General features: G+C 43.0%; 1 protein-coding gene across 3 annotated transcripts in view; it reads left to right on the forward strand.

Annotated features, from left to right (window-relative positions):
- Positions 1–27,413, forward strand: part of crebbpb (CREB binding protein b) — a 38,361-nt gene that overhangs the window by 3,703 nt on the left and 7,245 nt on the right. Inside the window, exons 2-24 of one of the 3 annotated variants that reach the window (XM_069674168.1) lie at positions 9,621–10,231; positions 12,576–12,743; positions 14,794–15,046; positions 16,393–16,506; positions 17,386–17,625; positions 17,745–17,844; positions 18,972–19,109; positions 19,227–19,344; positions 19,508–19,682; positions 19,785–19,847; positions 20,176–20,297; positions 20,735–20,923; positions 21,056–21,460; positions 21,642–21,815; positions 22,555–22,735; positions 22,827–22,945; positions 23,043–23,282; positions 23,433–23,521; positions 25,324–25,404; positions 25,562–25,618; positions 25,728–25,805; positions 25,939–26,006; positions 26,699–26,849. In XM_069674168.1, coding sequence (XP_069530269.1) covers positions 9,621–10,231; positions 12,576–12,743; positions 14,794–15,046; positions 16,393–16,506; positions 17,386–17,625; positions 17,745–17,844; positions 18,972–19,109; positions 19,227–19,344; positions 19,508–19,682; positions 19,785–19,847; positions 20,176–20,297; positions 20,735–20,923; positions 21,056–21,460; positions 21,642–21,815; positions 22,555–22,735; positions 22,827–22,945; positions 23,043–23,282; positions 23,433–23,521; positions 25,324–25,404; positions 25,562–25,618; positions 25,728–25,805; positions 25,939–26,006; positions 26,699–26,849 — 3,934 coding nt within the window. The remainder of the gene's footprint in view (positions 1–9,620; positions 10,232–12,575; positions 12,744–14,793; positions 15,047–16,392; positions 16,507–17,385; positions 17,626–17,744; positions 17,845–18,971; positions 19,110–19,226; positions 19,345–19,507; positions 19,683–19,784; positions 19,848–20,175; positions 20,298–20,734; positions 20,924–21,055; positions 21,461–21,641; positions 21,816–22,554; positions 22,736–22,826; positions 22,946–23,042; positions 23,283–23,432; positions 23,522–25,323; positions 25,405–25,561; positions 25,619–25,727; positions 25,806–25,938; positions 26,007–26,698; positions 26,850–27,413) is intronic. The other 2 variants (XM_069674169.1, XM_069674171.1) reach the window with 2 other exon arrangements.

The following is a 27,413-nucleotide window of genomic DNA, read 5'->3' on the forward strand; positions in this document are numbered from 1 at the left end:
ACCTGACATGTAGCAGGTGTAACAGAGCAGCTGTTAGAAGCGTGAACTAGTCTGTTTACTTCTATGCGTCCTTTGGTCATTCACGGAGCCACCACGGCAACCCGGTGCTGTCGGGGTGTCGGCTCTACAGGGGCTGCCGGACGGGGAACTGGCGCTACATTAGCAGCTCGCACCAGCTAATGAGAACTTGCTACAGCAGCTAATTATTGAGTTTCCATCGGCAACGATCACGTGGATACGGGAAGACCTCTCCTTTTATTCCTGTCTGATATAAACATTTCTCATGTCACTCCAGCTGCGTAAACTTAGTTTATGCATTAGAGCGGAGTGTGCACGGAAATACAGACAGATTGTGTCTGTATTTATTCATTAAGAGAGAGAATTTAATATTTTAATACAGGACGATCCCGAACTGACGAGGAGAGAGAAGGCGTGGGTCAGAGATATGAACCAGGCGCAGTTTACCACAGTGTAAAAATCAAGTTAATCAGAGTTTTTAAACATGCAGCGCAGTGAGGAGGACACAGATCTGTGTGTGTTTCTCGTGCGCTGCTCCTGGCTAAATAGCAGTCGCGATCTGTCCCGTATTTTCGCACACAGTTACCATAAAGTATAAACTACCATTTCATGCTGTGAATGACACAAGCAGGAGCTATAATCCGTGCAGATCATCATAGTTTCTAATAACGCAGCGCGGGGAGGAGAGCGACGCTTCATAACGTGGATCTTTGTGTTAATCGCGTGGATCTGTCTCTATCAAATACATGATACACAGCAGACTAAAGTCTCTGTTAACAGTGACAGACAGACAAACACAGAGCTGAGGAGGAGCATCGGGCTTCATGATCAAACTTAGTTTAATATCATGTTATCACTCCAGTCCGCGATCACTCGCTTCCTTCCTCCCCCCTCCCTCTTTGCTCGTGCACAGCAGCTCTCCCGCTCTCTGTGCAGCGAGTCACACTTTATTTCATATGATGTCTTGTATTATTATATGATAGGTCTAATGAAGGAGACTGAGTCTCCGTGTATATTTGCACACAGACAGGAAAGTGAGATCCGATCACAAGTGGTCACCGAAGACGCATTCGAGGGGCTCGTTAATGCCAGGTGTGAACAGCAAGCTTAGAGCTGTCCACTTGTGATCGGATCACCCAGGACAGATGCGTAATACCAAATGTGAACAGGGCCTTCCTTCTGTATCTCCGTGCGTGTGACCGTGATTTATACCCACGCATGTCAATGAGCACTGAGGGGAATTTGTTTAGGAATCGATAAGCAGAATCGAAATAAAAATTTCTTAACGATTCTGTCAGAATCTGAATTTTGGAACCAGTTCTATTTCAGAACCGGTTCTCGATGCCTATCCCTACCTAAACTTCTCTGTGAGCTCCCTCCATTTTTGCATGGGCGTACTTTTTGCTTTTAACGAGGCAGAAAACACCGTAAAATACTCGGTCAAGAGTCCATTGAGAACCCATTCAAGGCAATTCTAGTTGTATGTTTATTCTTGCTGTGAACTCAACATAGCATTGTTGGTAGTCTTTGTGCAGTCACAAGCACTAAGCTTTGAAAAAGCATGGGCTGTCTAGTATCAGTGAAGTCAGTTAAGGGATTGCACCACTGCAGCCATCTCTGAACTCTCATCCTCAGTATATAAAGAGTGGTGCAGTTGCTTAATTTTGAATCACATTGGAGATCAGAAACATCTGTCTGCCTTCTGCAAGCAGCTGTGAGATGTGAAGTTCCTTTGTCCGGTCCGTCTCCTCTTCTCTGGGCGGCTGTATTATCTAGCCATGCTGACGGTCCTCGGGTCTTCAGCCAAGGTAGCTCATCTTCTCAGAGGGGTGACAGGAGCTTTCGCCGGGCAATAAAGAAGCCTGACACTAAGACTCCTCCCCCACTGCTGCCAGAAGCCCTCTCGTTCTCATTTGAGACACACACACACACACACACACACACACACGCAAATACATGTATTCAGTAAGACATTGCACAGTGTCTCTTGTAGACCTGCTCTCTTTGAAGTCCGGGATGCAGCTCAGGGTCTTAAGTACACTGAGAAGATTTTCAGTGCCTGGCTGCAGATGGAGGAGGATAAGCCCAGTTTTTTTCTGGAGTTGAAAAAGCCCTAATTCGGAGAGAATTCAGAGGCAGATCTGTGAGGAACCTGTTGCTTGCAGCCCTCTTCTATCATCGTCTTTTCTTGTGCACACTTAAATGAACTAGTTTTGGGTTTATTGGAAGTTCACTTAATTAATGAAAACCAATTTTTAATGAAGTGAATACAGTTCTTTTATTGATTTTCAACAGCACATGGATATTAGTGTAAATTGTGTCCATAAACCTGTAGTGTGACAGCACGCTTCATCCTCTGCCTCTTCCAGCCCACTGCTCATCGAGCTGTCGCTCACAGTCACAGATTAGCAGTCTGTCTTTGATGTTTATGTTAATGTGTGACGTTTTTTTTGATGGTGCTCTACTCCTGTGTCGGTGTGTGTATGCACCTCGGGCCACAGGCCAGTGTCAAGCTTGTTTTTATTTGTATGGCTGAGTAGGCGTGCCAGCGCAAGAGGTAAGAAATAGGCAGCCACTCTCCAACCCTTGAGCTCACCTAACAGGGTTTCCTCCTCCTCTGTCTGGCCTGTGTGTTCGATCACCAACCCCTGGATGAGCATTATTCAGCTACAATGGCATGAGAAGGCATTCATGTACGGTTAAATGTTACAGTCCAGTGTGACAATGCACTTTAAACATAGAGCTCACTAATTAAACAATGTAGATAGGGGATCAATTTTACACTGACAATATAGTTGGTTATTTTGGATATGGATGAATCAAACAGCCTGTGACAGCAGCAGAAATTGTGAAAGCTGCCCCCTCACCAGTCATATTGTGAAGGAGATGCTAACTTTTACCTGAAAATGCTTAATGCAATGTTTTTACTGGTTCTGTCTACCAGGTCTGTTTATTCTGAAGAGGAGGAGACCTCTGCAAACAATTCAGCTCCCGTTAAAAAAACATGAGAACAATTATTTCTCCAGGAATTCTTAGGTAAAACGACAAGCTTAGCTCATAGAAACAAACAATGCTGTGACCCTGATTTTTAATGTAAAACCTGCAGTTATCTTAACTTAAAGATTACAGCTCTCTGCTCTAAACCTATGTATCTCATACATCCACAGGATGCTCACACCCTCCGGAATAAGGCTGTGCGCTCTTGAATTCATACAAAATCTCAACAACAGCTGAATAACGGCACCTTCTCACATTGTGTAGCCATGGCCAATTTTTTTTCTTGTCATTTTCACTGAATGGATGTGGTTTTCATAAACACTGTGCAGCCAATGACTGCAGCCCCAGCTTTACAAGTGTAGTGTGCCACTAATTTTGCACATCTTGAATTCATAACAGCTCCTCTTACAAAGCACCATATTAAAGGTTTGACAGATATGCTGGCATTTAAATGTGTAGAAAACAGCAGATTCCTCAGTTTGTGATATCGCATTTATTCTCTCTTTTTTGCTTGTTTTTTTGAGTCTGATGAAAAAGGAATAAATTCAGAATGGACATTGTCATAAGTCGAAGGTTTCCCTAATAACTCATAATGTATTAAGATTTTTGGAGGAGGCCATAGCTACACTATATCCACACACTATCTACAAGACAGATCATTTTGAAAAATTAAATTCAGTAATCATCAGTTTTTCAAAGAGTCTTTAACCTACATAAAAAAACAGAACTGAGAAATATCTATTTTCTTATCTAGTGAGGCGTAAAGGACACCTCTAGTGTTATCCAGGTAAACCCCTCCTGTGTTTTTTTTCCAGAATAGATAATTATTTGAAAAAATGTTTCGATTGAGGTGCAAAAAACTTGTTGTTTGACTGTTTGGTCATAAACAACACCTGTGTTGTGTGATTGGCTACATTGCTATACAAAATCAGCAGTCACAGACAGATTTGGAGTCTGCGTAGGCTAGAGCTTGCTCCCACAAGTTTCAGTTCCCAATCTGTTTCTCTGTTTTGATTTGTTAAAACCTTTAAGTGCTGAGACTTGTGTGGGTTAAGAAAATAAAAAGCATAGGTTTTTGTGATATGAACCAACAGTTGTAGGCTATCTTTAATACAGATTAGCACAAGTTATGTGTTTTACCTAATCAGTGATAGTGATTGATAGAGCAACAAGAAGTCAACAACCAGCTATGTTAGGCAGTACTTGTGCACAGTTATTTAATTTCATTAGCTGGGATGGGTATCATTAGGATTTTAATTGATACTGGTATCCATGCCAATACTCTTATCAATACTTCTCTCCATTATTTGGTGCAAAAAATGAACCATGTCTTTATTAGGGTGTCTGCTAATCTCTATTTACAGAAACGTATAATCCGTAGGCAGGGACGTGGATTTTATGGACGGCAAGTGTTCTGGTTTCTGTTTGTACTACACTTGTAGTCCGACTATTATTGACCAATCGGGTATCAGCAGGCTGCAGCGTGTGCAGGAAAACCAGTCCATGTGGAGAGCAAAAGCAGGCAGAAATATAATGCGCCATAATGACATCCTGGCTCCCATCAGTGGCTATCTGGACATCTGCATGCTAACAGCTAACAATCTGCTCTAGATCTAAAATTCAGCTTGAGATAAATTCCCTGACGCTGTGTCACGAAAGCCGTTTAGATTTCCCGACTTCCTCAAATGCATCTGAAATGATCGATCCGACCTCCATTCAACAAATGAGCATTTTAAAAGCAGTTTTCTTCTCTTGAGGACAGACCTGACAAAGCTTCATTTTTACTTTTTACTTATCTGCATCACAATGTTGAAATTTCAAGACCTGTCGTAAAAGTAAATCACAAAAAAACATTTTCTTTTTCTGCAAATGATGCAGCACGTGGAAAAGGAAGTAGTTTAAACCTGGGCAGCACTTTGATAGATTAAATGTTCGCATGCGGATGTGAATACACGGTGTGTGTGCATGAAATAGTTTTATGCAATGTGTTCATCGCACATCTTCACATCTCGACGGCGATGATAATGCAATTTACAATTCAGCCCCAGTTGTGACTTTGCTCCTTCTTGCTTGGAAGAGAAAGGGGTAGCATTTTGCTCTTTCCATCTCCATCCCATCTCTTTGAGCCTCTGGTAAGGCAGCAACAGTCTGTTGCATAGCCTGTTATTATCTCCCAGACTGAACAGGCTAATTGAAGATTTTCATGTGGCTGCTGAAAATCTTTGGGTGAATCACAAGCGGCAGCAGCAATGTCCTCTTCAGGTGAGAATAGTGTGACTCAAGTGTTGGGAATCTTCGGTTAGTGGATGCTTCTGTTGTCACATGTGATTGCTTGCAACTGGATATCTTTCTTATACAATGAGCAAATTCAAAATTGTACTCTCAGCCTTTTGAAAAGTATCACCATACTGAAGGCACCATTTCCACCATTGCTATTTTCTTGGGTCCACAGTTTCCTCACTTCAAATCTGTGTGGTCTATATCTTGTTGCTGAATAGGGTTCAGGAAAGGAACAGGTTCTGGCGCTGTCATCATTGCACTACCCATGTCTCTTGCTGTTCTCAAAGACTTCTATCTAATGCACTAAATGCTCAGGTATTTCATAAAAAGCCTTTTCTGTAATATGTAAGCTCCCTTAATTGCCACCATATTTCAAAGATAAGACGGTTCAGATAGTGCCGGACACTGAGCCAGTCGTCTGTAGGGGCGTGGCTGTTGTAATGAAGCAGGCACAGTCGCACCTGCGCGTGAAGGACCGTCTCATAGACGTGCGATTTGGACTGTGACCTTCATTAAAGCTCTATTCATTTTCTGTTTGAGTTGAGTAATAGTGTTTACTTTTTGTGCACAACTTTATTTACAGAGCTAAAGCTTTTCATCTTCAAACCTTATCTCCTCTAAAATATACAGGGGCTGAACTGCTGTAGTGTACATGTACCCTTTATCAACGGATATCTGAATATAAATGCAGAATCTGTAAAGGGGGGACAAGATTTTTGGTGTTTGGAGCATCCTGGTTTCCATTTGTCGTCCAAGTAGTCTTGTCCAACTGCATTTCACCTGGCTTGTATGCAGGAATACAGTCCATGTGGAGGCGGTGGGTGTAATGCGTGACTTAATCTCTACAAACAGACGTCTGCATGCAAGTGCAAATAACAATCTGGTCGTAGACACGGTCTCCTAGTGCATCTTAGGGTTGTCAAAAGTTTTGATACCACATGTTTCGAATAGGGCTGCAACTAACAACTATTTTGATAATCGATTATTCTGTCGATTATTTCTACGATTAATTGGATAAAAACAAAAAAGCTCAATTTTAGTGTTAACATTATATTCAAAACACAAAAAATATTATCTCTTGTTTTCCTGTACAATGCAATGTTAATATATCAATTATGTAACTCAATATCTTGTTGATTTACACTGCTCAAGTTTCTGTTGTGAATAAATACTAGATTTACGCTAGTCCGTCTCTGACTAATGGCACGAAATATTCAAAATGTTATGTTTTACGACGGTTTAATAAAGCCGGGCGTTAGCTTTATCAAGGATTTGCGTCACAATAGCTTTACCCGTGGCGTTAGCTTATTAACAGCTTTACTGCTACGGTATACTGTCCTCCCCTGCTTAATCAGTGGCCCGGCTATGGGCCCATCACAAAACGGAGAGGAGAGAAAAGAGACGGAGTTTCGGTCGTCACATTTGTTTTTAAATGAACGTTAGAAACCGTAATTGTGTATTTGTCCGCGTAAATGGACACTAATCTACTTGAGGCCGACACATCATCCGCATTGCACAACAAACGGATACGCCTCATTGAAAAATAATTAATGTTTATTCCAAAGAAGACAGGAGATGGCGTAACTTCCTGTAATTCCTCACGTGATCTACACAAGCCGCAGCATTGGCTGGCTGCCCCCAGTGATGTCCGAGTTTCAGAAGAAGAAAATCTGTTATTTTTACGTTCGAAAGCACCAAAAGGTACTGAATCTTTAAGAAAACAACAGATCAACATTCAGATTTTCAACCCTAACTTGCAAAAGCAAAAGAGCAAAAGAGAGAGCTGCTGTGGTCGAGCGACACAGACAGGAAGTGAAGAGAGTGAGCGCCGTTAAAGTAAATAAAGCAGTGAAACAAAGAAATAAGACACTATTTAATGTTTGTTTTACAGTGGTTCCGCTCTAAACAACAAACTAACACACCTACACCTGCAGGAAGGTACAGGATTTTGTTTTATAGGCTGAGGTTGCGCCACATCCATCCGACTGTGATGTATACTCCGCCCTCCGTCACACTTGAACTTTTTATAGCAATGACACAGTTGACTGTTCTCATTCACAGAACAGCAAATCAAGGTGTTCAAATTAAGTCCCTTTCACGTGTTGTGAAGAGGCAAAAGTTACGATAGCGTCTGTTGCAGACCGACAGAGAGCAGAGAGACAGTCATGTCATCCTGGCGCTACGTTTTCATTTAGTCCTGACCTGCAGACTGATGACTGGGCTTCAGACCACTGCCCAGAGATTGACTTCCAGAAATGTCCCAAACATAGCAGAATATGTTTGGGTTTTTTTTACTAGGATTTTACTAGTATATCGTATCAGGTTTGAAATTCTGGTATCATGACAACCCTAGTGCATCTGATAATTGGTGATTGGATCAAGGATCATCTAAATTTAATGAATTGGTGTGAGATACAGTTTTACCACCAACAAATTCTGATGCAGAGTTGCGATGACAAGAGACAAGACAGTGTTTTTTTTCTCTCTGGTATATGGACTGCACTTTTATAGCATTTTTCTAGTCTTCAGACTAGGGATGCACGATATTGGATTTTTTGCCAATATCCGATATGCCGATATTTTACAACTCATTTAGCCGATTACCGATACCGATATTTTTTTCCTGCACACCTAATTGCAGAGATCATCAACTCTCTTCTGTATTGGAATTAGCGTACAGTATGATGGTGATACTCTTATCACATTTGTTACAACGGTCGGGGTGACGGGTCTTGAGATGGTTAATCAAGTTTGTAGTGTTGAAAGACTTTGCCTCGGCTCCTCCTCGCATCACCGAAGCTGAGCAGGCATTGCAAATAGCAGTTTTTCTATCTATTTCGGACACTTTGAAAAACTTCCACACCACGGACATTTTGGCTTCTAACTCTCTCATGCTGCAGGTAGACACACGTGACGTCATCACGCTGCGCCGCGCAGGTCTTCTTCGCGCCGGGGACATTGCGCCAAGGTCGGGCATTTAATCAAGTTTGCAGCAGCCCATTATTTTATCGGTTAATTATATCGGCGGATATCGGCGTTCATTTTTAAGCCAATATCGGCCGATACCGATAACGTGCCGATAATATCGTGCATCCCTACTTCAGACCACTCAAACCCCTTTTACACTACATGTCATATTCACACACTGATGGCAAAGGCTACTATGTCGATCTCCAATCAGAATCTATGCACATTCATACACCAATGGCTGTAACTTTGGGGTCAGTTTTGGGTTCAGTGTCTTGCCCAAGGACACTTCGATATGTAGACTGTAGCATTCAAAGCTTAAACCGCCAACCTTCCAATTGAGAGACGACCAAGTCTGCCACTGAGCCACAGCCGCTCAGTTGTAGTCTAAAGTGCAATGATTTGAGCACATTTCTAGATTTCTAGATGTGATGCGTACGTGAACAGTTCTGCATCAAGGTGGAGACGGGACATAAACAGGAGTTTGGGACAGAAAGAAAAAAACATTTGTATAGTAGCTGCTGCAACACGTGTGCCGCAAACAGCTCCACAAAACTGCTAAGTGGTTACACAGGGTTGTGCCGAGTGTCCCCTGTGGTACGAGTGATAATTCAATCCGACCAGCCAGTGGTCTGCTGTGTTTAACTCGTTCAGTATTGGCTCCGCTTGCTTGGAGCAGCAGCCGAGGTGATAAGTAACAAGTAGCAGTTACTTTTTCCATCTTTTGGAAAACCAACAACAATGAACCATCAAAGCAGTCGAGCCTTACTACGCAGATGAAATGAGGCATGAGCATTTTCGGCAGCTTTTCAAAAATGCTTATCTATATCTATCTACATCACTACCGATTGTAACTCATAACTTAATGACAATAATGATGACTTTCATCTTTTCAAGAAGAAGACCTGTGCATGATTGCCTGTCCTCCCAGCGGACCCCTTTATCTCTCAGAGAAGTCATTTCACAAGTATTGAAATGACTACATTGAGCAGTTAAATGCTTCTCAAACCGATATGCGTTGTGCTTGACTACCGCTCAATGAATTTTGGCAGCAACTCAACAACAGATTGAGTGACAAAAATGTCAGTGATGCCGTCAGTCCTTTTGTAATCGGCAATCCAAAGGCAATCGATTTCACCTATTATTGATACTTGGTTCCTTTTCAGCCTCATGAACGATGTGAACGTATCACTGGATGCAGAAGGGCAAACTTTGGTATTAAGCTTAAAGGTGTAATTTGCCTTACGTGGGATTTTGATACCTGATTAATCAGATGATAATAGAATAAAACTAATTTTCCGTATGATTTCTGTCAATGATGCAGGCTTAATTCTTTCTTCTCTTTCCCTCTTCCTTAGATCTTGTGTCTCTGTTTGACCTGGAAAACGATCTTCCAGATGAGCTCATCCCCAATGGAGACTTGGGAATGGGAATGTCCTCCAACGGCGGTCCAAGCGGAGGGGGTCCAGGTCTCAACTCCAACGTCCCTGATGCAGCTGCCAAACACAAGCAGCTGTCTGAGCTCCTACGGCCAGGAAGCTCCTCCATCTTGGGAGGTGGTCTCAACTCTGCTAACCCCCAACAGGGAGGCATGGTTGGAAGCCAGCTTGGTGCTGTGCTTGGTAAAAGCCCACTTGGGCCAGGTGCTACCAATCACCAGTCTCCCCAAGCCCAGAAAGGTGGTGCAACTGCTGGACAAGGAAATGGAAGCATGGGCTTCAACCAGGCCATGCTGAACAGTGGGCAGGGGCACGGGGTCATGGGCCAGACCGGACAAGTGATGAATGGGACTCTGGGACCAGCGGGCAGGGGTAGAACTGGGCCTGGCATGCAGTACCAGGGCCAAAGCATGCAGGGGGCTGGACCTGGTGTTGGAGGCAGTGTGCTAGCAGAGACTCTCACACAAGGAGGGCCACAGCTGGGTGCACACAACGTGTTGAATGCTCAGCAAGCTGGAAACATGAATAAGGTGAGAGTCAATATACAGCCCTATTAGTCCCGCAAGTAACCAGTTGTTTTCTTAGCAATCTACAAGAAGGGCACACAGTATGCAAAATTATGCACATGAAATGCAGACACTGTACATCAGAAGACAGCATAGGCATGTTACTTTTTGAATATGATTTTAAGATGAGATAAACTTTATAATCCTGAAGGAAATTATAGTGCCAATTCACAGCTTGTGCCCATCAATACATTCATTAGTTGATTTATTTGCCTTTTCTGTTCAAAGTTAGATTTTTGTATTGGGGTAAATTGTTTGGAGTTCTTCAGAAATATTTTGAGTGTCATTGTGAGTGCTGTCCTCACAGCAATTATGCAGAAAAAAGCTGAAGCAAAGTTGTTTATTTCTCTCCCAGTTGCTGAAAGTTTGTTGTTTAAAGACGCAACAGAAGCCTTAGTTTTGCTTGATCTTATCTTCCAAACATTTGTCACGTGCACTTATAATGTACACAATCCTTTGAATATTTCAAAGCAGCTTTGCTAAATGGTTTCCATTAAAGTTATAATCTGGAAGATCTCAGTTTTGTTCTCTTTGGCGGCACCTATGGTGATAAACGGTAATTGCGGGAGCACACTTCCCAGATATCCAGACAGTGTTGCATGTGTGACGTCTACGGTTGGCTCCCGTTGTAACTGTTGATTTTTTCATTTTTGTTTTAGACTGTTTGCTTCATCTGAGCGTCCAATTTGTTTCTTTTTCTTTGGATTTTCACTTATTGTTGAAGTTGTATCTGTAGTCATCCATCTTTTCTTTGTTTGTTCAGCCATAGTAGATTACTGTTTACTCGCAACACTTGCAGAGACCGGAAAAGCTCCGCCTACCCTCTCTGGCAGACCTGGGTGATAGAAAACGCGTCATGCTGCTTGTGATTTTTTTCCGCGAAAGTCGGCACCGACATCCAGTCCATAATACTGTAACACCTATACTATTCAAGGAATTGAAGCATTGCAACACCATCAAATAGCCCTTTTTACACTGCGGTTCCGCCACAGCGCCGTAACGAAGCTCCGTCCTGATGCTGCCTTTTACATTGTGGCATTGTGGAAGCAACATAGAAGACGAAACGCAACAGTGGCCTAAAAATCCAGCCTTGAACTGGCAGTGTAAAAGGGACTACTGTCTACTTCCCCTCAGCAATACTTTATGTTCAAAGTTGTCTCCTTTACTTGCCAACATATAAAGTCTCCTCCATAAGAGAGCTTGTTATCTAAGTTACACAAAGTCAACCATGTGTTGGGTTTAGCAAACCTAATAACCCAATAACCCGGTCTGTTACTAAAACACTGTTTCGGTAGCTTTTGTTAATGACCCTTGGTTTACTTTTGCTTTCTTTTCCAACTTTAAATTTTTTTTTTTTTGCTGTCATTCACTCAAATGTTTCTCTTATCTTCTGTCTCTCCTTCTCTCCGGCATAGTTGCTGTCTCTCTGGCCCTTTGCCCTTTGATAATTGAGCTGTATATCACGATTAGATGAGCCGGTTTATGCTTTGCTGTCGTGTTTGGGGAAGCAGGGTAGAGAGGAAGGAGCGTAGGAAGACATGGCAAGAGGAGGGGAAACACTTGAGGCTGTCAGTGCTGCAGTACTGTCCTCCAGCCTGGTGACTCCCCTGTGGTATACGCGCAGTTCAAATAAGTTAACCTGTGTGTGAGAGGAGGATGAGGCCAGGCTCGTGTGTGAATGGGAGGGAGGCAGCAGGGAAGCATCTGTGTGCTTCCTTGCAGCTGAGGGGGAGGGGCAGGCAGCAGCGCAGTGCTCTGCTCAGCTGTTGAGCAAGCTGGTCTTTCTCTGTGTGCGTCTCTCCTCCCGTTTCTCTCTCTCGGCTGGGCTGGGCTTGCTCTGTCTGCCTGAGCACCGCTGGCAGTGGGGAACCTCCGCAAAGCAAAGCAGACTGTCGCTACGGCCACCGTTTTGTAAGGCAAGCAAAGGCTACATGCTGAGGGTCATCAGAAAGAAAGGATTAAATGACTTTTATAGGACTGAATAAGCAAGCCAACTTTTACATTCCTGCATATTTTTGTAGTGACTAGACAACACTTTTTTACTTCTTGTAACCATTTCAGTTTTTAGGGATGCATGAGATATAGTGTGTTTTACCTCTACAAGTTTTTGACAAAGTCCCTCCTCCCCTGTTGCTTGAGTTAGGTGTGCTGAAGCTGGCAATGATCTCCACCTCACTGTGTGTGCATTGTCAAAGTTGTTCTCTTCCATGTATATATGCAAAAATGCTTTTTGCAGAGGCAAAAGATCACTCTGGCTTAATGACATGCAAAGTTTCTTACAACCCTCTGTCCTGATTGTCCACTATAGATGGGGATGTCAGGAGCTCCATTTGGCCAGCAGTATGGTCAGGGTGGGGTTCAGCAGATGGGGGCAGCAGGGGTCAACGCTCAACAACTCCAGAACAAGACAGCTATGTCCAACAACCTGCCCCAATTCCCTGCTGAGCTGAAGGGAGCTGGGAGTGTGCCAAACATGGTAAGTGTTACGCGGAAGGTTGATGTCCGTCCCGCACCTCTTTTCGTTAGGTTATTAGGCCCCTGGGAGCAAACGGACAATAAATGTAAAACAAAACATACATATGCACACAGGTATGACTCTACTGCTGAAAACAGTATTTAGCATGTCTTTTTTTAACTAAATCTGTGAGATCAGTGTTTCCAATGGATATACTATACTCGTTTTGTGCTTCATCTTTTCACACAGTTTGCAGCAATTGAAGAAGCATACTAGCTTCTCTTTTAGGCTTTCCTGAGCGTTGCCATAGAAGTCTTAAAGAAACATTGTCATTTATTTTCAACACTGTGCAAAAGGAAAGAAACGCATCAAACAAGCACTTAGAACAGACAGCCAGCATCTCTTGGAAAATCAAGTAGTAGTTTTATCTTAAATTGTCTTTTTGTCATTGTGTATTATGCAGGTAGGGTTTGCAAGACTAAACTAAAACACTTAACTTAAATGATGTGCATGATATAAAAAAAGAAATACTGAAAGAAGACCTAAGCATCAGACAAACAGACAACACACTAAAACACAATCATCATTTCTTCCTTGGTCTAGGTTTGGGAATGAATGTAAAAAAATACCAAAGGTGAAACATGGAGTGATTATGTTTAAAGGACCAGTTCACTGATTTTCAGCCTCAGTCCTGTCATGCTATTATGGGGAGCTAATGCCATTACAGTAGGAAAAAAATGCAAATTCGCTCTGTGTCTTCTCCAATGGGCTCTGGAAAACCTCTGCCAGACGATGTAAAATCGGTCATCTGGCGGAGGCCAGGGAGCTCGCTAAACTACACTTCCTCAATTGCTTCTATGGATTACAGAGAACACCAGCTTTGACTGACAGTGAATTTTTCCAGGGGAGAATTGCTCGTTTAAGAATGAAAAAACACCCCTGTAGGAGTTCTCTGGCATTATAAGTGACAATTAATACATATGCAATGCTTGATTTGGTAGTAAATGAAAGTCAATAAATCCTCATCGATGTATTGCTTTAATAGTTATTGCATGATTTTGTGCATGTAAATGCGGGCATTGGTGTCTGCACACAACAATAAACCAAATCATCCAACAATAAAACAAATACTGGAAATGTGTGTGACAGGTTAACTTATTGTATCCCTCTTAGAGTATAAGCTTGGATAGATAAGATACTATCTCTGCCTACCTCACCCCTCAGACAAGCCCACACAACACACACTTTGCTTGTCTGATAAGATACTGAGGATACAACCACCTTTTACAGTATGAACTTTGCTTCCTTGCTTTGCAAAACAAAAGTAAAAATGAAAACTGCATTAAAGGTGACCTATTTACTCAGTGTTATCCTCTCCGATGAGGTTGTATATTTACTCTAACTGTTGAGGACAGAGTCAGATTTTTTTTTAAAGGAACAAAGTAAACAGAGCTCAGTAAAATGCAAATTTACTCGAGGAACAGGAAATGCCTTAAACAAGGCAGATAATGTCAGTCCCTCTATTTTTGCAACTGCATTTTAGAGATTTTCCTTGATTACCAGTTGCCTCTTGGTTTTAGTTCATTTTTACACAACTTCCCATGTCTGTCTCCTCTGGTGACTGATCATATTCATTTTAATATCTTCCTTTCCTTTTCCCATCATGAGCCCTCTAGGACTTCAGTCTCACTGTGGCATGTTTATCGTTCATGTTGAGTTGGCCCCAAGATTCAAGCAACATTTTAATAAAGAAATTATGAAGTTTATTCATCATAATAAGTTATTTTTGTATTTGTTGGCAGTCATAAAAAATGTAGAATGTCTCCATTTAGCGGAAAGTTGTCGAGCAATTAAATCAGTGAATTCTGGTGAAAATTCACCGTCTGCAAAGTGTCTGTTTGAGGCACCTTGTGGACTCTCAAACGTCCACCTGTCTGGACATTTTAAATTAATCCTATTATATTATATTATTGTTTTTTTTTTTTTTTATAACAGCTTAAAGCCTACAAAATTAAAATAAGTCAGGTATGATCTGTGTCTAACATGTCATTGTATTGGAACTCTTTTAAAGTCCCAGATGCAGCAGCAAGTAGCCTCCGTAGGGATGGTCCCTGGGGCTGGTGGTGTGTCAGCGGGCCCAACGGCTGACCCCGAGAAGCGCAAACTCATTCAGCAGCAGCTGGTCCTGTTGCTCCACGCACACAAGTGCCAGCGGCGGGAGCAGGCCAACGGGGAGGTGAGGGTCTGCACTCTACCCCACTGCCGCACCATGAAGAACGTCCTCAACCACATGACCCACTGCCAGGCTGGCAAGTCCTGCCAGGGTGAGTGAAAGCTATGATCAGTTACTGTAAAGTTCGGTGTATGAGATTCACTTTTAATACTTTTTTTTCCCCATCTAAAAAGTGGGCCGTGTCCTATATACCTGTGCGACCATTATACCAGTATAAAATACAGAGAGGTATGTTATTGTGTTACGGTATTTTACGCAGACGATGGCGCTATCCGGTTGTTAAGTAGTGCCGTCACATCTCTGCATAAACTGTATCTTGGTTCAAGCGACTACAACGTCTCCTACTTATAATATGCCGAAACTAACTTGATATTTGCCAACGCTTCATCATGGGCATACTCCGTCATGATCCCCATTGCAGCCAACACTCTCACAACAATCAACGTTACCGCAGGCTGCTAGCTACAGCAAGCTACGGCACCGGTAGCTAGCAGGATTGCAAACTCGACATGCAAAAACAGTGTGTGTGTTTTTGAATGTGTTTCAAATGAAAATACATTGAAGTAGTGTTGAAATAACTTGTAGAAAACCTTTTTCCCTCTAACCATGTGTGTTATCCATTCACATATCCATCTACATACTATAGGTTGAATACAGAGGAAGGTGTTGGTGACTTTTCGCAGTACAGAGCTCGCCCAAGCCTGCAGCTCTTCACATAACTGGTCGCCTATCCTGTCCTAAGCAAAATGACTTATTGTTCAAAGCGTTGCTGAAAACCAGTGAAGGAATCACATGAAATCTGCTTTCCTAAATAACATTCGACAACATGGTTGCTTTGTTGTTAGGCTGCAAGGAAATGTGCCAGAACACTAATATGGATTAAAAAACTAATGATTTTTTGTATAGGAGTTTTATAGGAGTAGTAAGATGCTGAAGAAATCAATAATTTTGCATTGTTTCACACAACTTAAAGCCCTAGTTGGCTCTTTTGTTTATTCCTTAAATAGGGCCATTTTCCCCCCAAATGGTTCAGTAATGCAGTACATGAACAAACATTACATATTTATTTTTTCAAATGCCTGTATGGTGGTTGTGATCCTTCTCCTCGTCCACCCTGGCAGCAAACAGCTTCCCTCTGACAGCTGTTGGTAGTAAGGAGGAGGTCACTCGAGGTGGATGAACTTTGATCTGTGATATTTATACTGTTTATACGCTCAAAGTAAATGCAGGGATTCCTTTATCGTTTTACAACAGGTATAATTACTTTTTACATGGCTGTTTGCACATTGTACTGTAGCAGAGACTTTTGTTTAACTATGCTGTATTTTAATTAAGTGCTGGGTTTGATCACTTAGAAGTTTATCTTCTTGTAGGCATCAACTATTTAGATCTTGTCTAGCTATAACCAGGCACTTTTCTGTTTCTATGCCTCCTCAGTGGCTCACTGTGCATCATCCAGACAGATCATCTCCCACTGGAAGAACTGTACGCGGCACGACTGTCCGGTCTGCCTGCCTTTGAAGAACGCTAGTGACAAGAGGAACCAGCAACGTGAGTAGCTCCCATCAGCCTCCCTTCTCTTTTGAGGAAAATGCATATGAGTCAAGTAAAGAGAAAACATTAAGAATAAATCATGTTGGGGGCTTAATTAACTTAAATATGAAGGGGTAATTGTGGAAAAATAATCTTTGATACCTTGTAAGCTGTTCAACAAGTCAGTTGTCAGTCAGCAGCAGCCTCCGGTCAGTGTGTGTGTGGTATGAAGTGGTGCCACCTGCAGGTTGTGTCTCCCCGCCACAGCTCTGTGCTGGCTCGCTGGCTGCGAGAGCTCCGACAGTGAGAGGATTCCTCTAGAAAGGCTGGGCTTGTAATGTGACACCGCGGGGAGGGGCCTTGTGTCTCTGCTATTAGTTGGGGGCAGGGTCTAGGGACAGAATGCTCTCTGATTGGTTGAAAGGCCATATGACGGATTTAAATCCCCCACAGAGGCAGCATGCTCTCTGTCAGCAATCAACACAGTGGGGAGCAGTGCATGGATTTTAGATGCCAGCTCAAGAAGACGTTCTTCTTTACACGTAGATTGGATTTTTTTTTCTTTATACAGAAAAAAACATTGTGTACTACTTAATGATATTTCATGTACAAAAAATACATTTACTGGTGAATAAACTTCACTTTAACCCTTGAACTCTGAAATAGAACTTACAAAATGGTGAGGGGAAAGACGGAGAAAAAAGGAAGTATATTCTTGCTATCGTGGTTATTTTTTTATTAATTTACAGGATATTTATTAATACATGTGAGATAGAAGCAGTTCCTCCTCAATTATTAAAGGGTGTCGATTAAATGTTTAATATATTAATAATAATGTTTATATATATGTCCTATATTGCCAATCCACTTATTTATTTCCCCATCTTCTCCCTCTAGCCATGCTGAGTTCCCCTGGAGCTGGCCTGCAGAATGCCATCAGTACAGTGGGGCCAGGCCAGCCCAGCGCCACAGCCATCAACAGTGCTGCCACAAGCATCGACCCAAGCTCCATGCAGAGGGCTTATGCTGCCCTCGGCTTGCCGTACGGGAACCAGTCCTCTGCTCAGGTCCAGGGACAGGGCCAGCAGAACCCCCAGGGTCCCCAGCACCAGCAGCTGCGAAATATGAACCAACTAGGTAAAATGGGACTTCACTGCTACTTTAGAAGATTATGTACACGTGTTGATAATACCATCAATCTGTTGCCAAGCCATTTTCTTATAAACCCTTTTAAATGATAATGTGGGTTTTAACAGGCACTAATCAGATGAACCAGATGGCAGGAGGCATGGGTGTCCCCTCTTCAGACCAGTCTGGCATGCACTCCGACTCCTCTCTACCATCCACACTCAACAAGTGAGCATTCTCCCTTTACTAAAGTCCAGGCTCTTGCTGCCAAGGCCGTCTGGTTTTTAAAACCTTTTTAAGTTATGCATGCCTAGACGATTGCTGTCATATTGTAATTTATGCCCTATTCTTATGGTGCGTCTTCTGTTGACGAATAATAAGCCATGATCCCAATCTGTTCTGTCCTTTGGGCTCTTTTTAAATGTAATTTATCAAAGGCATTGTTGAATGTATCGTGGAGGACAGAACTATTTTATCACAATGCAAATGACAAATTATCTTCACATTGGGCCTCTTTCACAAACTAAAATTTGTGCTTAAACTGTGTGTATGAACGTTTGACGCACAAATGTGGGATTCATCAATATGTTCTTACTTGAGTTTGTTCGTACTCTGCGACCGAAGTTAGAGCTTCCTCAGACCAAGCGTGCGCACAAATGATGACGGATCGGCTTTCTCAGAAAATGCGAACACACACCCTTATAACTTTATGCACGGCATATTAAAACCATTCATCTAAAAAAAAGCCTTTTTAAGAGACAAAAATTAAAACCGTGAATTTACTAATGCATTGACCAAATGTATTAAATAGCCATGAATTGACGTCCTGTCTTGCTCTCAATAAAATCTTTTATCTTAAATTAAAGTCTACAATCAAGAATATCAAAATGTAGCTCAGGAAACGCAGCATCTACAGCCTCAGCTATTGAAGCCCAAGCTTCATTTTTTTTTAACATCGTGGCATCCAAGGACACGCTCTGGAAAAGTTTTTTCTTGCTTCCACCTCCGACACAATTACCTCAATTTCCCCTCTGCGGAAATTCTTTAGTTTTTTTCCCTTTGGGGCCATCTCCTGCAACTATTTGTCTTTTTCTACTTGTCTTCACCTCACCGCTCTCTCCCTGATACGCCAAGCGGATGTCCTTATATAGAGAAATATATAGAGGGGCAGTGGTATGCAGATTGCGGGCACACGCTTGTCAATATGCACTTATTTTGTGCGCAGAGTAAGAACATTTCTACGCTCATATTGGTGAATGAGGCCCATTGTTTGTGGGAGATTTTGTATGGAATTATTCATATGGTATTATTTTGAACTTGCTGATAGTTTCTTTGTCTCTCTCTCTCTCTTCTAGTCAGCTGATGCCGGATGGGTCTGTAGCAGGAGGCATGGGAAACCTGCCCGCTGCCAGCCCTCTCTCTGCCACGGGGGTAAGGAAGGCCTGGCATGAACACGTCACTCAGGACCTGCGCAACCACCTGGTGCACAAACTGTGAGTCCAACAATGTAACGAATGTATTATAAATAATCATGCTCTGTCATATTAACACAAAACAGAACTTGGTCCAATACATCCATCCTGAGTTTTTTTCCTCTGGTCTTCCTTCAGTGTACAAGCCATATTCCCCACCCCAGACCCCGCAGCACTGAAGGACCGGCGGATGGAGAACCTGGTGGCATATGCGCGGAAGGTCGAGGGTGACATGTACGAGTCAGCCAACAGCAGGGTGTGTAATAAAATGAACACTTTCTTTATTGCGACGCCATTAAAACCCAACGGATGTCAGTGTTCTCGATCCTGACATCTTTCTCTCGTCACTATGGGAGTTAGGAATTTTAGAGACTAAGACACACATTTATTAGTCTTTTTAAAATATCTTGTCTTAATAGGATGAGTATTACCACTTCCTGGCAGAGAAAATCTACAAAATCCAGAAGGAGCTGGAGGAGAAGAGGCGCTCACGGCTCCAGAAACAGCCTGGCATGGTGGGCACAGCTGGACCTCAGCAGCCTGGTATGGCTCAGCCCAATGCCATGGGCCCAGGACAGGGCGTCCGATCTTCCAGTTAGTAGCCAAACTCTCTACACTCTGGGCTGAGAAATATCAATGGGGAAAGATAGTAAGGGTTTTAAATATGGGCCTTTTCTTTCCCTTCTGCTATTTCAGATGGACCTGTGCCGATGTCCAACATGCCAAATCAGATAATGAACCGTATGCAGGTGGCCCAAGGTATGTGTTCACTCTTATATAATTACAATAATAATAAGCTTTATATGTGCAGGACATGCTCATAAAAGAGCAGAGGTAATCATTTATTTCTTAGCAGCAAACACTCTACTTTTTAGTTTAATAGTTGCATTGACTTTTGACTGTTATGCAGGATATTGGTAAGCATTCAACAGTTAGGCGAGTTTTAGTTTCACAACTGATTGTGTTACCATATGAATGAGCTGTTAAGCTGGTTCAGGGCCTCAGCGAGCCTATTAGGATATGGAATATTAAATTACAACTCCCAGGTATATTAAACAGGTATATAATTGTGTGTGTGTTCCCACAGGAATGAATCAGTTCAACCCAATGGCATTGCAAAATGTGCAGATGTCTCAGGCACCAATGGGAACACGCGCTCCCTCCCCCATGAACCATCCACAGCAGATGAACATGAGCTCCGTCCCAGCGGTTAGATCCTTCTCCTCTGTCCGTATATTGTCTCTGTCATCTCTCTTTTTAACATTTTCTCATTTCTCTGGGCCCGTCACTGTTCCGTCTTAAACTTGCTCTAAGACCTATTTTTCGGTTCTTGTCACCATCTCTGTTTTGTCCAAAATTGTTGTATTCTTTCTCAATTTTTCAGTCACTGTCTGGCTCTTCTCTCTCTTCTCTCTCTCGTCTTTGGCCTATCGTTATGTCTTAGCCCCTTGCCTCTGGTTTACTGCAGTGTAATGTTTCTTCCTTTAGACCTGTTGCCATCCCATGTTTTATTCAGCACTTTAAGCATGTTTGTAAAACACAGGTCCTTTAGAAGGCTATTGTAGTCGTCGCATGTATGCTGTATGCAGGCATTGATTACTAGAGGTCTGCTACCATATCGCTTATGTCTGTTTTCTCTTTTACAGATGGGCATGTCCCCTTCAAGGATGCCTCAGGCTCAAGGCATGATGGGTGGTCATGCTAACAACATGGTTGCTCAGCCAGCCAACCAGGGCCAGTTCCTGCCACAGGGCCAGTTCACTACAGCTGCAGGTGGAGCAATGAATGTGAATGTAGGCTTGGGCCAGCCCATGACACAGGCTGCTGTCACACAGGTGAGGAGACTCGTGCTGGCATGCTGACATTTTGTGCTTCGTGCGTCTTTGTGTCTGATGAATGTTCCCCTGTTGGCTGGTGTATGCATACTATAAATTGGTACGCTAACTATGAGTCCCTTTTTGTTCCAGCAGCAGCAGAACTCTAACCTCCCGCTGAATGCACTGGGATCCCTTGGCTCCCAGCTGCCATGTGGCCCTGCAGCCCAGCGCTCCCCGGGGCCCACCCCTCCACCCAATGCCTCTGCCAGCTTGCAGCCCCAGCAGCAGCAGCAGCAGCAGCAGCAGCAGCAGCAGCAGCTGCAACACCATGCTTCTACGCAGGCCCAGGTGCCACCGCAGCCCTCCACCCCTGCCTCCACGGGTGGGCCCTCCTCCACCCCAACCCACATACCTAATAGCCTCCCTGGTCCTCCCTCAGCCATGGGCGCAACCCCTGACCCCTCCCAGCCACTCACGCCCCTGCAGCCCCAGACAGAACCCCCCAGCCAGATGCAGCAGCCAACCTCAGTGCAGGCACAGCACCCCAGCACACCGGTGAGATACTAGCTCCTACTGAAAATTCCTGTAGCTCTAACGCTTACAGCTTTTGCCAGCTGACTCTTCTAATAACTAAACAAGAGGACGGATGGTCTATACTTAATGTGTTTCAAGTCAGCATGTCTTGATTTTTAAGCTATCAGCATTGTAATCAAAATTCCTCTTCCTCTTCTTAAAGTTGTCTCAGGCAGCAGCCAGTATAGATAACAGAGTGCCCACCCCTGCCTCTGTGGCTGAGCTGAGCTCGCAGCAGGCCCTGCCAGACATGAGCAGCACTGAAGCCAAACCTGAAGTAAAAGATGAAGAAGATGACAGCAACTCTGGAAAGAAGCAGACAGATTTAAAAATGGAGGTATGTTAATGACTGTACGTGAAAATGTTTGTAAACCAGAGAGAAATACCTTTGCAAACTTTGTCCATCACAAACAACTACCATAAAATTTGGTGTAGATGCACTTTTAATACATTTTTTTCATCTAAAACGTGGGATGCATCCTAAATACCAGTATGACCAATATACCGATCTAAAATGCAGAGAGGTGTGTTATTGTGTTTTGGTATTTTACTCGGAGGATGGCGCTGTAATCTAGCTCAAGTTGTCTGTTGTTAAGTGGTGACGCCACACCTCCGCATCAAACTGTTTCCAGGTCCAAGCCGCAGTGCTGTTTTGAGTTTTCTTTGCTGTTTTAAGCGAGGGAAACTTACTTGATTGTTGCTAAAGCTTCGTCATGGACAAGCACTGTCATGATCGCCTTTGTAGCCACCACCCTCATATCAATCAACATTATCGTAGGCTGCCAGCTACCGCTAGCTGCAGCACCGGAGCTAGCAGGACTGCAAATCGACATCACGAAAACAGATGGTAGCTGTTAATTTGTGTGTGTTTTTAATGTTTTTCAAATGAAAATAAGTAGAAATAGTGTTGAAATAACTAGTGACTTATATGCCGGATTTTATGGTAGTTGTGCTCACCTTTTTTAGTCCCAAAAATATATGTGGCCTCTTTCTCTATTATGCTTCCCATTGAATGCATTATATACTTGATGGTTTCCTCACTTAACACCTTGTTGATCGTGATTGTGTTCATACAGCAGGACGATGAAACCAAACCCCCACTGGTGAAGAAGGAGGAGCCAGATGCAGCGGAGCCAAAGCAGGAACCAATGGAAACTGAGGAGAAGAAGCCGGAGATGAAGACAGAACCCAAAGAAGAGGAGGAAAGTGGGGCCAACAGCACATCATCCTCCTCTACCACTCAAAACCGCAAAAAAAGTAAGAACAGATCCCATCTTCGTGTCATCTTCTTGTGAAAAATAAAGGTGACAAGATAAGTGTCATGGTAAAGTGATTCTTTTGTGTCCAGTTTTCAAGCCAGAGGAGCTGAGACAAGCCCTGATGCCGACACTTGAGTCCCTCTACAGGCAAGACCCGGAGTCACTGCCCTTCAGACAACCTGTAGACCCTATAGTACTGGGCATTCCTGTAAGTATCTACAATTATACCCACTCGAACACTTTATTTCACATGTTAAAAGAGCCACTAATAAAACTGTTGCAAATGTCTCCCTCTTACTGCATAGGACTACTTTGAAATTGTGAAGAATCCCATTGACTTATCCACCATCAAGCGCAAGCTGGATACGGGTCAGTACCAGGAGCCGTGGCAGTATGTGGAAGATGTGTGGCTCATGTTCAGCAACGCTTGGCTGTACAACCGCAAAACATCCCGTGTCTACAAGTACTGCACCAAACTGGCAGAAGTGTTTGAATCAGAGATCGATCCCGTCATGCAGGGCCTGGGCTACTGCTGCGGCAGAAAGGTGAGACAATACAGGAAGTGAAATGAGCTCAAAAACTGCACTTTTTAACAGTATTTATCCCGTCAGTTCACATTTATCTTTGCACTCAACAGCCACATATCTTATGTGTTGAAATGACATTGATTGTTAATGCTTCTGATGTTTCCACAGTACGAGTTTTCACCCCAGACACTGTGTTGCTATGGCAAACAGTTGTGTACCATCTCCAGGGACGGCACCTACTACAGCTACCAGAACAGGTAAAATTTACACCGACTCTGCTGAGGGGTAGAAACGGGTACAACACTAAAGACGGGGACATCAGTTTCATCCTTTAAGATAAAACATGACCAAAGAGACGACTTAACATTCTGCCATGCGGGTCAAAGAAGCTGTGGGGACTTAATTCACGTAACCTTTCCTTCCACCTGAATGTGCATGATTGAGCCCGTTGTGTCCTCAAACGTTTGTTGTGCTCGAGAACTAGCACCAAAGCTCCCCCTGCTGTGCAGACTCTGCTACTGCACCTCAGTATCATTCCAATGCAACACCATTCAAATATTGCAGATACTTGCGGCCAAAACCTTTTAAGAGAAGTGTTAAATCAGGTTTTATCATTCGACCAAACTGATCTAAATGCCTGAACTTTAGGCATTTAGCAGTTTTCCGAAAAGATCTGTAGATTTATATTTTCATAACCACTCATTCTGTCTCCCCTGGCATGTCCATGTTATTCCTTCATCAGGTCATAACGCATGTAATGCCTAGTCTTTTTGGGAAGTATCATAATCCAGCATGTAAATGGTTTGTGTCAATATACCGTAAAATCCAGAATATAAGTCGCACCAAAATATCCCAGAGTTTTTATTAATAAAAACGTGTATACAAGTCATTTCAACACTATTTCAATTTATTTTCATTTAAAACACATTCAAAACAAATTACAGCCTACCATCTGTGTTCGCCATGTCGAGTTTGCAATCCTGCTAGCTCCTGGTGCTGTAGCTAGCGGTAGCTGGCAGCCTACGGTAACGTTAAAGTCGAGCTGAAATGGCATTTCGAGAGTATCTAGCTTCCGTATCGTGACGTATTTCCGAGTGAAACAGGACGTTCACGTCTCGTTGAGAAGTGGGCGTAGACAGACGTTCTCCACAGCGCAGTAGCTAGCTAACTGACCGAACGTTCTTGGTGCTCTGCGGCTAAATGTTGCAGATTGATTGGTTGAAATTGTTTGGTGCTAGCCTACGTAAGGGCACAGGATTTTTTTTTGTTTACAGAAAGAAAAAATGATAGGATTTTGATATAAGAATACGAAGAAATGGATTTTCTGTATTTTTTTTGGCCTATATTGTCAAATAGATGCACAAAATTACCGGGGATGTGATCTAAAAGGATTAAAATTACATTTTTCATTTCACCTCGACTTTAATTGTTGTGAGGGTGGCGGCTGCAATGGCGATCACGACAGCGCATGTCTGTGACGACGCGTTAGCAACAATCAAGCTTAAAACGGCGAAGACAACAGCACTGTGGCATATTGTAAATAGGAGACGTTGTTGCGGCTTGACCCGGTAACAGTTTAATGCGGAGGTGTGATGTCACCACTTAACAACCGGATAGCGCCACTGTCTGGGTCAAATACCGTAACACACTAACATACCTCTCTCTGCATTTTATACTGGTATATTGGTCGCAGCGGTATGTAGGACGCAGCCAACTTTTTAGATGGGGGAAAAAAAGTATTAACAGTGCGGCTTGTACACCGAATTTTACGGTCTATGTAGTTTCTGTTTCAACATTAATTTGTTGCTGCCATTCATTTACAATTGTTAACATTATCTCCGTTCCAGTTTGAATGAGAGTGGCTGGATCATGATCATTTCATGTGTGACTAACCTGTCCTTCTGCCTGTGTGTGTGTTTGTGTACCTTCTGCGTGTCAACTGCCCATTCCTTTGTTGCCTCCATTTACTCTGCATTCTGCCGCCTGTACTCCCGTTTGCCTATTCTGCTACTGTGTGTGCTGGCTGCAGTTCACCCAAATATGGCCTTGTTGCCGACAGGTATCACTACTGTGAAAAGTGCTTCAACGAGATCCAGGGCAACAGTGTGACCCTGGGGGACGACCCGGCACAGCCACAGACGTAAGTTACCAGGCCCGGGTGGATGAACCCCACCTGATGATCATCTTCCAAGATAATTTAGCCCTCTTCCCTTTGGTGCTTGTCCTTTTTGAACAGGCTGTTTCAATCACAGGAGCCAAATTAACTCAGTTGTGTCTTCATCTCTTTTTTTGTGCAGTATGATATCAAAAGAGCAGTTTGAAAAGAAGAAAAATGACATGTTGGACTCTGAACCGTGAGTACTACCTGAACAGAGTTTGACTCTCATTAAGTTGATACAGTGATGCTTCTCCAGTACTTCTATCCAAAGACACTATAGAAGAAGCAAACGTTTTCTCTTGCAGGTTCGTTGAATGTAAAGACTGCGGACGAAAGATGCATCAGATCTGCGTCCTGCACTATGACGTCATATGGCCATCAGGGTAAGTCTCACTATGGTTATCCATCTATTTAAGCATGCACAGTCCATGTTTGACCTTAACAGTGTTATCAAAAGGTATTAGCTGAGTTACTGTATGCTGACACTAAACTATAGTTTTATCCTATTTCTTCTAGCTTCATCTGTGATAACTGTCTGAAGAAGTCTGGCAAAACAAGAAAAGAGAACAAGTTCGCAGCCAAAAGTAAGTTCCACCTAGTTTGTTAAACAGTAACATTTAATGAAATTGAAATGTCCTTTATTCATTTTTTTAAATCTCGAAGATCTCAGTTTCTTTCTCTCTGGCACCTATGGCGATAAACAGTAATTGTGGGAGCACACTTCCCAGATATCCAGACAGTGCTGCATGTGTGACGTCCACGGTCGGCTCCAGTTGTAACTCTTGATTTTCCTCGCTGACGGTCACTTTCCTTTTTAGACTGTTTGCTTCATCTGAGCGTCGAGTTTGTTTCTTTTTCTTTGGATTTTCACTTATTTTTGAAGTTGTATCTGTAGTCATCCATCTTTTCTTTGTTTGTTCAGCCATAGTAGATTACTGTTTACTCGCAACACTTGCAGAGACCGGAAAAGCAGCCGCTTAGCTCCGCCTACCCTCTCTGGCAGACCAACCACTGCTGGCTGATGGAAAATGCGTCACTAACTGGGCGCCGCTTGTGATTTTATCCACAAAAGTCGCCACAGACACCCAGCCTGTAATACTGCAAATGCAAAGGCGTTCATCAGTGCGCCATAGGCTCAATCACCATTGTGTTACCTCACTTGGCGATAGATAGAGACTTAACAGACATTTATTTACATGAAAATCTTATATTATTACTTTAAACTCTGTTTTAATCTTGAATTCATGTTAAATTTGTGTTTTGTTCGTTTTCACAGGGTTGCAGTCTACAAGATTGGGGACGTATATTGAGGACAGAGTTAACAAGTACTTGAAAAGGCAGAACCACCCAGAGGCTGGTGAAGTGTTTGTGCGAGTGGTGGCCAGCTCTGACAAAACTGTGGAGATAAAACCTGGCATGAAGTCTAGGTAAGGTTCTCACCTGCTGATGAATTGTCTCAACAACAAAAAAAATAAAGTAGATCTCAATACTGGTAAGTTTACCAGCTGGAAACAAAGTAGAAGAGAGGTTGAAGCTTATTTAAGTGTTATTTAAGAAAAGTTTTTAAAGCCCCCCTCCAGTGAAAATCAAGTGTAAACATCTCCATGTGGTGTTCTTCATGTGCTACAAGACATATCAGGGACAACATCAGCAGCCATCTCCATGGCTGGGCCTGTCTGCTTTTAAACTGCAGTGTACCAAGGACAGGCTGAACAACACGTTTTCAGATTGGCAGGTTTGAGACGTCACAAACCTAAGGAGCCAATCCCGTTAATGGACGGGGTGACGCTATGCATATCATTATTTGTAACCTATGGCAACCGCTTTGGCGATGCGCGAGCAAACTGACTACTAACGTTAACGTTACTACTACTAATTACTACATTTCAAGCTAGCTAAGTTTCAACAAGTTGCCACTAAACGATGGCAGGGACGTGTTTTGTTTTCAGCTGTAATTGTACGAAAGGAGAAACGTAGCACATAGTGGGCGG

The sequence above is a fragment of the Semicossyphus pulcher genome, unplaced genomic scaffold (genome assembly GCF_022749685.1).
Source record: "Semicossyphus pulcher isolate SPU_LCO1_2020_fin unplaced genomic scaffold, fSemPul1.0.p SCAF_23, whole genome shotgun sequence".
Classification (NCBI taxonomy): Eukaryota; Metazoa; Chordata; class Actinopteri; order Labriformes; family Labridae; genus Semicossyphus; species Semicossyphus pulcher.